Genomic DNA, 12,006 nt, shown 5'->3' with positions numbered 1-12,006 from the left:
CTGTAAACTGTGATCAGTTTTTTGACCTTGTTGTCATTGTAAATGTAGTTTTAGTTCTGGATTCAGGCCATGTGGGCAACATGTGGGTACAGTTGGAGAAACCCTGCTGTGTGTTGACTGTCACGGAGGCTAACACCTGAAACCAATAAAGTGTGTCTGCCGACCTTGGGCACACATACGCGCACTGTTGCTGGTCGTAAAACAACATTTGTGTGTTTGTGTGTTGTGTACGTACTGTATAATATGCATCTGAAGGAATGAAGATTCTGCGTTGTGTGTGTGTGCAGAGAGGAATGTGCGTGTCCTGCCAAATCTGTGAGTTAGGAGTGTGTGTGTGTGTGTGTGTGTGTGTGCGCTTCGGCCCGTGTGTGGGTGTCCTGCCAGAGTGTATGTGTGTGTTGTGACAGAGCCGTAACTAGGAGTAGGTGGGTGACAATAGAAGCTTGGGATTGCAGTATGCAGTCTTCAGTGCTACCATGGAGACAGAGACAGTTCTAGAACACAGAGAAGTCTTTCATCTAATGTCTCTGCTGTGTATTCCTCCCTCCCTTCTCCTGCTAAGTATTCCTCTCTCCCTTCTCCTGCTAAGTATTCCTCCCTCCCTTCTCCTGCTAAGTACTCCTCTCTCCCTTCTCCTGCTAAGTATTCCTCTCTCCCTTCTCCTGCTAAGTATTCCTCTCCCTCCCTTCTCCTGCTAAGTATTCCTCCCTCTCCTGCCCTCTCTCCCTTCTCCTGCTAAGTATTCCTCCCTCCCTTCTCCTGCTAAGTACTCCTCTCTCCCTTCTCCTGCTAAGTATTCCTCTCTCCCTTCTCCTGCTAAGTATTCCTCCCTCCCTTCTCCTGCTAAGTACTCCTCCCTCCCTTCTCCTGCTAAGTATTCCTCTCTCCCTTCTCCTGCTAAGTACTTCTCCCTCCCTTCTCCTGCTATGTATTCCTCCCTCCCTTCTCCTGCTGTGTACTCCTCCCTCCCTTCTCCTGCTGTGTACTCCTCCCTCCCTTCTCCTGCTGTACTCCTCCCTCCCTTCTCCTGCTAAGTATTCCTCCCTCCCTTCTCCTGCTAAGTACTCCTCCCTCCCTTCTCCTGCTGTGTATTCCTCCCTCCCTTCTCCTGCTAAGTACTCCTCCCTCCCTTCTCCTGCTATGTACTCCTCCCTCCCTTCTCCTGCTAAGTACTCCTCCCTCCCTTCTCCTGCTAAGTACTCCTCCCTCCCTTCTCCTGCTAAGTACTCCTCCCTCCCTTCTCCTGCTAAGTATTCCTCCCTCCCTTCTCCTGCTGTGTATTCCTCCCTCCCTTCTCCTGCTAAGTATTCCTCCCTCCCTTCTCCTGCTATGTACTCCTCCCTCCCTTCTCCTGCTAAGTACTCCTCCCTCCCTTCTCCTGCTAAGTACTCCTCCCTCCCTTCTCCTGCTAAGTATTCCTCCCTCCCTTCTCCTGCTATGTACTCCTCCCTCCCTTCTCCTCCTCTTATTCTTCACTCTTCCTCACCTTTGCTCTCTCTATTCTTCTCTCATTGTCTTTCTCCATTCCTCCAGTCCACACCCTAATTGTTTTAACACTACAGGGCACCACTACCTCCAGCTTCACATTCAGTATCACAAAATCATCATCTGAAAACACTAACAGGTACAAAGAATGATGATGATGATTGATGATGATGATTGATGACATGGGGTCATACTGTAACTGAATGTTCACTGAGGCATGCCTTTAGTCTGGATACAACAATTCTGGAAATAATATCAGAATTCAGTTGGTGAAGGTTCATAAATAAATCAACAACAAATAGTTTCCTCATCTCTGATATTGTTTGTCAGCGTTTAAATCGTTGCCATGCAAATGACAAGCAAAATATCATCAGTCACGTGACCGAACCGGTTATAGCAGAGGCAGTAGCTTTCGCTGGTGGTCATTAAATTAAACTCTGGTTAGTATCCAGAGCGCCTTTCCCAATGGAGGAGCGTCTACAGCGGACCGGTTGCCTTCGGAAATCTTTCGAGAGAATACATCTTTTTCATTGGACCTCCTCTCTCCTGATGTAAGGATCTACTTTTTGAAAGGACTAGTTTAACTTCCACCCCTTCGCAGCACCCGCGTTATCGCACCGATACCCCTCTGATGTCCGCCCGGTAGCAGCCACAACCGCAGCTTCCCCAGACCCCCATCGCGTGCCACTTGCCAATGCAAACCAAGCGTAAGTGGGGAGAAGCGCTCCGTAGGTAAGGATTTTCACATTTTATAGCCCATTATTTCATGTCTGCGTAATCTAGGTTATTATTCATCACCATAATTCCTATATAATTACCTATCCAGGCGTCCAATGTAGGCTAATGAGCACGGGGAGCATCTGAGCGAGATTTATTGAGAAGTTCTGGAATAATTCATGCCCAAGCAGATTTAAATTTATATCTATAGGCATATGTGAGTGATGGTGAAACATAATTTCATCAACATTTATAATTCAATAACGTTCGTGTTTTGGACACTGTGTTGATATCTGTTAATAACAAAGTGCAATGGTCATTGTCACTCTTTATCGTGTTATTTTAGCCGATACATCAGATCCCCAAAGTATTGGCTGACGTCATGGAGATAAGAGATAATCAGAAGAGAAGAGATACTGTTTTAACCAGTACTTCCCGTTTGTTTGTTCATAAAACAGGTTCAGGACATTTCTACTGTCCAGTACATGAAGGCCTACAGATAGATGCAAGTAGGCTACTGTTGGCTCTAGTTTATACACATGTCCTTATTCAGAATGACTTCGTTCATAGGAAGGTATTACATGGCTGCTGCAGACTGTCCTACAGCCTGTCCTATTCCTATGGAGAAATCTAGTTGATAGAACCAGTATGATATACTACTGTACAGTCCCTGCTTCCAGTCTGTACTGAAAGACTACTATACAGTTCCTGTTTCCGGTCTGTACTGAAAAACTACTATACAGTCCCTGCTTCCGGTCTGTACTGAAAAACTACTATACAGTCCCTGCTTCCAGTCTGTACTGAAAGACTACTATACAGTTCCTGTTTCCGGTCTGTACTGAAAAACTACTATACAGTTCCTGCTTCCTGTCTGTACTGGGGGGCAAATGAGAGATGGAGGTCACATAGTCACTATTTTTTGACCAGTTCTCTATGGGGTTCTGGTCAAAAGTAGTGCACTTCATAGGGAATAGGGTGCCATTTGGGACGTATCCAGAGTTTCCTCCTACTTGACACAGCGAACAGAGCATCCTCACCCTCCCAGCCTCTGGAACCTTCCTCCAGCACTGCTCAGCGCTGAATAGAGCACCTGACCTCTAACCTTTAACCCCAGGGGAAGGACATTTTTAAGCCATATTAAAACAGTGGAAGTTGTGTAACTGCTTGGCCGAATTCCACCGCAGCTCTAAATTCCTAAGGCAGAAATCTTAGTCCCTTGTGCACACATCCCCCCCTCCCTCCCTCCCCAGCTCCAGTCTGGTGGCTAAAAATACGATGCAGGGCTCGCCGGGTCTGGGTTGGAGAATGTTTCCCAGCCGCTGTGACTGACGGTCCAGACATCCGGTCACATTCAGAAGGGCTCTGATCTCTCTGGTCGCTGCAGCAGAACTACAGGTCTCTCTGGTCACTGCAGCTGATCTACAGGTCTCTCTGGTAACTGCAGCAGAACTACAGGTCTCTCTGGTCGCTGCAGTAGAACTACAGATCTCTCTGATCTCTCTGGTCACTGCAGCAGAACTACAGATCTCTCTGGCCGCTGCAGTAGAACTACAGATCTCTCTGATCTCTCTGGTCACTGCAGCAGAACTACAGATCTCTCTGGCCGCTGCAGTAGAACTACAGATCTCTCTGATCGCTGCAGCAGAACTACAGATCTCTCTGATCTCTCTGGTCACTGCAGCAGAACTACAGATCTCTCTGATCACTGCAGCAGAACTACAGATCTCTCTGGTCACTGCAGTAGAACTACAGATCTCTCTGGTCCCTTTAGTCACTGCAGCAGAACTACTGGTCTCTCTGGTCACTGCAGTAGAACTACAGGTTTCCCTTGTCACTGCAGCAGAACTACAGATCTCTCTGATCTCTTTGGTCACTGCAGCAGAACTACAGGTCTGTCTGGTCACTGCAGCAGAACTACAGATCTCTCTGGTCACTGCAGCAGAACTACAGATCTCTCTGAACTCTTTGGTCACTGCAGTAGAACTACAGGTCTCTGGTCACTGCAGTAGAACTACAGGTCTCTGGTCACTGCAGCAGAACTACAGGTCTCTCTGGTCCCTTTGGTCACTGCAGCAGAACTACAGATCTCTCTGATCTCTCTGGTCACTGCAGCAGATCTACAGGTCTCTCTGGTCACTGCAGCAGAACTACCTGTCTCTCTGGTCACTGCAGAAGAGCTACAGATATCTCTGGTCACTGCAGCAGAACTACAGATCTCTCTGATATCTCTGGTCACTGCAGCAGAACTACAAGTCTCTCTGGTTACTGCAGAAGAACTATAGATCTCTCTGGTCACTGCAGCAGAACTACAGATCTCTCTGGCGGCTGCAGTAGAACTACAGATCTCTCTGATCTCTCTGGTCACTGCAGCAGTACTACAGATCTCTCTGGCCGCTGCAGTAGAACTACAGACTTCTCTGATCTCTCTGATCGCTGCAGCAGAACTACAGATCTCTCTGATCTCTCTGGTCACTGCAGCAGAACTACAGATCTCTCTGATCACTGCAGCAGAACTACAGATCTCTCTGGTCACTGCAGTAGAACTACAGATCTCTCTGGTCCCTTTAGTCACTGCAGCAGAACTACTGGTCTCTCTGGTCACTGCAGTAGAACTACAGGTTTCCCTTGTCACTGCAGCAGAACTACAGATCTCTCTGATCTCTTTGGTCACTGCAGCAGAACTACAGATCTCTCTGGTCACTGCAGCAGAACTACAGATCTCTCTGAACTCTTTGGTCACTGCAGTAGAACTATAGGTCTCTGGTCACTGGAGCAGAACTACAGATCTCTCTGGTCACCGCAGTAGAACTACAGATCTCTGGTCACTGCAGCAGAACTACAGATCTCTCTGATCTCTCTGGTCACTGCAGTAGAACTACAGGTCTCTGGTCACTGCAGCAGAACTACAGATCTCTCTGATCTATCTGGTCACTGCAGTAGAACTACAGGTCTCTGGTCACTGCAGCAGAACTACAGGTCTCTCTGGTCCCTTTGGTCACTGCAGCAGAACTATAGATCTCTCTGATCTCTCTGGTCACTGCAGCAGATCTACAGGTCTCTCTGGTCACTGCAGCAGAACTACCTGTCTCTCTGGTCACTGCAGAAGAGCTACAGATATCTCTGGTCACTGCAGCAGAACTACAGATCTCTCTGATATCTCTGGTCACTGCAGCAGAACTACAAGTCTCTCTGGTTACTGCAGAAGAACTATAGATCTCTCTGGTCACTGCAGCAGAACTACAGATCTCTCTGATCACTGCAGCAGAACTACAGGTCTCTATGGTCACTGCAGCAGAACTACAGATCTCTCTGGTCACTGCAGCAGAACTATAGATCTCTCTGATCTCTCTGGTCACTGCAGCAGAACTACAGGTTTCTCTGATCACTGCAGCAGAACTACAGATCTCTCTGGTCACTGCAGCAGAACTACAGGTCTCTCTGGTCACTGCAGCAGAACTACAGGTCTCTCTGATCACTGCAGCAGAACTACAGATCTCTCTGATCTCTCTGGTCACTGCAGCATAACTAAAGGTCTCTCTGGTCACTGCAGCAGAAATACAGGTCTCTCTGGTCACTGCAGCCGAACTACAGGTCTCTCTGGTCACTGCAGCAGAACTACAGGTCTCTCTGGTCACTGTAGCCGAACTACAGGTCTCTCTGGTCACTGCAGCAGAACTACAGGTCTCTCTGGTCACTGCAACAGAACTACAGTTCTCTCTGGTCACTGCAGCAGAACTACAGGTCTCTCTGGTCACTGCAGCAGAACTACACGTCTCTCTGGTCACTGCAGCAGAACTACAGATGTCTCTGATCTCTCTGTCACTGCAGCAGAACTACAGGTCTCTGATCTCTCTGGTCACTGCAGCAGAACTACAGGTCTCTCTGGTCACTGCAGCAGAACTACAGAGCTCTGGTCACTGCAGCAGAACTACATTGTCTATAGACTGCATGACCACCCTTGTTCCTGTTCCCAAGAAAGCTAAGGTAACTGAGCTAAATGACTACCGCCCCGTAGCACTCACTTCCGTCATCATGAAGTGCTTTGAGAGACTAGTCAAGGACCATATCACCTCCACCCTACCTGACACCCTAGACCCACTCCAATTTGCTTACCGCCCAAATAGGTCCACAGACGATGCAATCTCAACCACACTGCACACTGCCCTAACCCATCTGGACAAGAGGAATACCTATGTGAGAATGCTGTTCATCGACTACAGCTCGGCATTCAACACCATAGTACCCTCCAAGCTCGTCATCAAGCTCGAGACCCTGGGTCTCGACCCCGCCCTGTGCAACTGGGTACTGGACTTCCTGACGGGCCGCCCCCAGGTGGTGAGGGTAGGCAACAACATCTCCTCCCCACTGATCAACAACACTGGGGCCCCACAAGGGTGCGTTCTGAGCCCTCTCCTGTACTCCCTGTTCACCCACGACTGCGTGGCCACGCACGCCTCCAACTCAATCATCAAGTTTGCGGACGACACAACAGTGGTAGGCTTGATTACCAACAACGACGAGACGGCCTACAGGGAGGAGGTGAGGGCCCTCGGAGTGTGGTGTCAGGAAAATAACCTCACACTCAACGTCAACAAAACTAAGGAGATGATTGTGGACTTCAGGAAACAGCAGAGGGAACACCCCCCTATCCACATCGATGGAACAGTAGTGGAGAGGGTCGCAAGTTTTAAGTTCCTCGGCATACACATCACAGACAAACTGAATTGGTCCACTCACACAGACAGCATCGTGAAGAAGGCGCAGCAGCGCCTCTTCAACCTCAGGAGGCTGAAGAAATTCGGCTTGTCACCAAAAGCACTCACAAACTTCTACAGATGCACAATCGAGAGCATCCTGGCGGGCTGTATCACCGCCTGGTACGGCAACTGCTCTGCCCTCAACCGTAAGGCTCTCCAGAGGGTAGTGAGGTCTGCACAACGCATCACCGGGGGCAAACTACCTGCCCTCCAGGACACCTACACCACCCGATGTTACAGGAAGGCCATAAAAATCATCAAGGACATCAACCACCCGAGCCACTGCCTGTTCACCCCGCTATCATCCAGAAGGCGAGGTCAGTACAGGTGCATCAAAGCTGGGACCGAGAGACTGAAAAACAGCTTCTATCTCAAGGCCATCAGACTGTTAAACAGCCACCACTAACATTGAGTGGCTGCTGCCAACACACTGACACAACTCCAGCCACTTTAATAATGGGAATTGATGGGAAATTATGTAAATATATCACTAGCCACTTTAAACAATGCTACCTTATATAATGTTACTTACCCTACATTATTCATCTCATATGCATATGTATATACTGTACTCTATATCATCGACTGTATCCTTATGTAATACATGTATCACTAGCCACTTTAACTATGCCACTTTGTTTACATACTCATCTCATATGTATATACTGTACTCGATTCCATCTACTGTATCTTGCCTATGCTGCTCTGTACCATCACCCATTCATATATCCTTATGTACATATTCTTTATCCCCTTACACTGTGTATAAGACAGTAGTTTTGGAATTGTTAGTTAGATTACTTGTTGGTTATTACTGCATTGTCGGAACTAGAAGCACAAGCATTTCGCTACACTCGCATTAACATCTGCTAACCATGTGTATGTGACAAATAAAATTTGATTTGATTTGACTAGTATAAGAAATAGCATCATCATATAAACAAACACTAAATAATCTGTAACAGTGAGAGAAGGGTCTGTTTTATCAGCTGAAAGACCCTTGATGTATTACTGACTCACCACATCTCACCTGTCTAGGTATTACTGACTCACCACATCTCACCTGTCTAGGTATTACTGACTCACCACATCTCACCTGTCTAGGTATTACTGACTCACCACATCTCACCTGTCTAGGTATTACTGACTCACCACATCTCACCTGTCTAGGTATTACTGACTCACCACATCTCACCTGTCTAGGTGTTACTGACTCACCACATCTCACCTGTCTAGGTGTTACTGACTCACCACATCTCACCTGTCTAGGTATTACTGACTCACCACATCTCACCTGTCTAGGTATTACTGACTCACCACATCTGACTCACATCTCACCTGTCTAGGTGTTACTGACTCACCACATCTCACCTGTCTAGGTATTACTGACTCACCACATCTCACCTGTCTAGGTATTACTGACTCACCACATCTCACCTGTCTAGGTGTTACTGACTCACCACATCTCACCTGTCTAGGTATTACTGACTCACCACATCTCACCTGTCTAGGTGTTACTGACTCACCACATCTCACCTGTCTAGGTGTTACTGACTCACCACATCTCACCTGTCTAGGTATTACTGACTCACCACATCTCACCTGTCTAGGTATTACTGACTCACCACATCTCACCTGTCTAGGTATTACTGACTCACCACATCTCACCTGTCTAGGTATTACTGACTCACCACATCTCACCTGTCTAGGTATTACTGACTCACATCTCACCTGTCTAGGTATTTAGTGACATCACACTTCACCTCTACCTATATGTACAAATTACCTCAACTAACCTGTATCCCGCACACTGACTCGGTACCGGTACCCCTGTATATAGCCTCGTTGTTGTTATGTTATTGTGTTACTTTTGATTATTTCTTCATTTTTTACTTTAGTTTATTTGGTAAATATTTTCTTAACTCTTCTTGAACTGCATGGTTGGTTAAGGGCTTGTAAGTAAGCATTTCACGGTAAGGTCTACCTACACATGTTGTATTCGGCGCATGTGACAAATAAAGTTTGATTTGATCTCACCTGTCTAGGTATTTAGTGACATCACATCTCACCTGCCTTGGTATTTAGTGACATCACATCTCACCTGTCCTCTCCTTCTCTCCTCTTCTAGGTCTCCCTCCTCCATGGCCTCTTTTCCCTCCATCCCATCCCCCCTTCCCCTCCTCTCCCTCTTCCTCCTCCTCTCCATCCCTCCAGTGGCTCCTATCCAGCCCCAATGGCCCCTGCAACGCGTGCCTGTGGTCTTACCCCAGGTGACAGAGGACCGACCCGCCCCTCACTTCCAGGCTGACGCCCGATTGGACGTCACCTCCCCATGTGACCCAGAATGCCACAAGAAGGCTCTTCCCCCCAGCTACTGGGACCTGCGTAGCATCCTGTCATACGAGACACTCCATAGCAACGGTCGCCTCACCGAAACCGCCGTGGGGATCTACGGGTACACCGCCCGCACCCAGACCACGCCGGCACTGCCTTCCCGACGCAAACGTCAGATCTTTGGCCATGACGGGCGTTTCAGCATTGTAGGGCAAGACTTCCTGTTGAACTACCCATTCTCTGCAGCGGTCAAGCTGTCCACCGGGTGTTCCGGAACACTGGTGGGCGACCGGCACGTTCTGACTGCCGCCCACTGCGTCCACGACGGGAAGAACTACGTGAAAGGGGCGCAAAAGCTCCGGGTGGGTTTCCTGAAGCCAAAGCAGCGTGACTCTCCCAATCCGGCCTCTGCCACCAATGCATCCAACACCCATCCATCACCCCCAGATAAGATGAAGTTCCAGTGGATTCGTGCCAAGCGCACCCACGTGCCCAAAGGCTGGATCAAGGGCAACGGCAACGACATCGGAATGGACTACGACTACGCCTTGTTAGAGCTCAAGAAGGCCCACAAACGACGCCACATGAAGCTGGGCGTCTCCCCGCCGGCGAAGCAGCTGCCCGGGCGCAGGGTCCAATTCTCCGGCTATGACAATGACCGGCCGGGCCAGCTGGTCTACCGGTTCTGCCGGGCTGGAGAGGAGACGCCAGACCTGCTCTACCAGCACTGTGACGCCCAGCCCGGGGCCAGCGGCTCGGGGATCTACGCTCGTATGTGGGACCGGAGGAGGCGGCGCTGGGAGAGGAAGGTGATCGGGGTGTTCTCAGGGCACCAGTGGGTGGATCGAGACGGGGCGTCGCAAGAGTTTAACGTGGCGGTGAGGGTGACGCCTCTGAAATACGCCCAGATCTGCTACTGGATCAAAGGAAACTATGTAGACTGCCGAGAAGGATGAGGAAGAAGTGGACATGTCATGCACATACTGTACACACACACAAACACGGAGGATTGATGGAGGACAAAGGGGGTCTTCACTTCCCTTGCTGAGGAAGTTGACAAGTGGACACGTCATTCACACACATGCAGAACACACTTCATCATGCATTAATACTGTTTCATTACTGACACATACCATCGTTCTGCATGCAGAGACATCCCTCCCAACACACAACTAGAACGACTCACATTTACATCCAGGAAGTCCTACTGTACATACATACATCCTCACTAACCCTTTCCATCGTACATTAAATCAAATGTAAAAAATGTATTCGTGCCCTTCTTACTGCATGATCAACACTGTGCTTTGAAACACAACTGAAAGGTGTTATGACTGAGCTTCAGAAGATGGCTCTTGACCAGGGCTTCCCTGTACTTTAGAAGATGGCTTTGACCAGGGCTTCCCTGTACTTTAGAAGATGGCTTTGACCAGGGCTTCCCTGTACTTTAGAAGATGGCTTTGACCAGGGCTTCCCTGTACTTTAGAAGATGGCTTTGACCAGGGCTTCCCTGTACTTTAGAAGATGGCTTTGACCAGGGCTTCCCTGTACTTTAGAAGATGGCTTTGACCAGGGCTTCCCTGTACTTTAGAAGATGGCTTTGACCAGGGACTCCCTGTACTTTAGAAGATGTCTTTGACCAGGGCTTCCCTGTACTTTAGAAGATGGCTTTGACCAGGGACTCCCTGTACTTTAGAAGATGGCTTTGACCAGGGACTCCCTGGACTTTAGAAGATGGCTCTTGACCAGGGACTCCCTGGACCAGCGTGTTATGACTGAGCTTTAGAAGATGGCTTTGACCAGGGACTCCCTGTACTTTAGAAGATGGCTTTGACCAGGGACTCCCTGTACTTTAGAAGATGGCTTTGACCAGGGACTCCCTGGACCAGCGTGTTATGACTGAGCTTCAGAAGATGGCTTTGACCAGGGACTCCCTGTACTTCAGAAGATGTCTTTGACCAGGGACTCCCTGTACTTCAGAAGATGGCTTTGACCAGGGACTCCCTGTACTTCAGAAGATGGCTTTGACCAGGGACTCCCTGTACTTCAGAAGATGTCTTTGACCAGGGACTCCCTGTACTTCAGAAGATGTCTTTGACCAGGGACTCCCTGTACTTCAGAAGATGTCTTTGACCAGGGACTCCCTGTACTTCAGAAGATGTCTTTGACCAGGGACTCCCTGGACCAGCGTGTTATGATGGTGAAGAGAACATTTAATGCACTGAAAGAAAGGATGAAATAGGAGGAACAAGAAGATGTGTAAGAGATTGGTGGAGCCAGATGCAGTTTCACTGCTAATTCTATAGATTGTCAGAGCTCTGTTCTGTTATTGCCAATGAATGTAACCCTGTCATCAACCAAAGGTGCTACCCTGCTCTTAAATGTAAACTCAAGGTATAGACTGTCACAGTACAAACGGTTGGTGTTTCAAATGGACCCAAGTAAAATATCCATAGCTCCCTCTGCTGGGCCAAATACAACACTACTACAGGCCACTTTGATGACAGCAGAGTGTTGACTCTGGAACACTGACCCTCAACTACTCATGATATGCACTTTGTCAAACCTTATGGGTGAGCTATTTTTCTGTTTCAAAAACAATTGTGCAGCACTATATATATATATATCAACTTTATAATGCTTTGGAATAAAATGCACAAATGCGGTTTTGTGGTCTTTGTGGTTTCATCTCTTATCTACACGGTCTCATGGA

The 12,006-nt window shown here is 48.4% G+C and overlaps 1 protein-coding gene across 1 annotated transcript; it reads left to right on the top strand.

Moving 5' to 3' along the window:
• Positions 1-1,899: 1,899 nt before the first annotated feature.
• On the top strand, positions 1,900-11,959 carry LOC112248112 (serine protease 23-like). Its single transcript, XM_024416927.2, has 2 exons — positions 1,900-2,217; positions 9,088-11,959. Exons 1-2 carry the CDS (start codon positions 2,180-2,182, stop codon positions 10,247-10,249), a joined length of 1,200 nt encoding a protein of 399 aa, XP_024272695.2. The 5' UTR covers positions 1,900-2,179; the 3' UTR covers positions 10,250-11,959.
• The last annotated feature ends 47 nt before the right edge of the window (positions 11,960-12,006 follow it).

This window comes from Oncorhynchus tshawytscha, unplaced genomic scaffold (assembly GCF_018296145.1).
Source record: "Oncorhynchus tshawytscha isolate Ot180627B unplaced genomic scaffold, Otsh_v2.0 Un_contig_14525_pilon_pilon, whole genome shotgun sequence".
Taxonomy (NCBI): domain Eukaryota; kingdom Metazoa; phylum Chordata; class Actinopteri; order Salmoniformes; family Salmonidae; genus Oncorhynchus; species Oncorhynchus tshawytscha.
The sequence above is the reverse complement of the archived record's forward strand: the minus strand, read 5'-3'. Positions and strand labels throughout refer to the sequence as shown.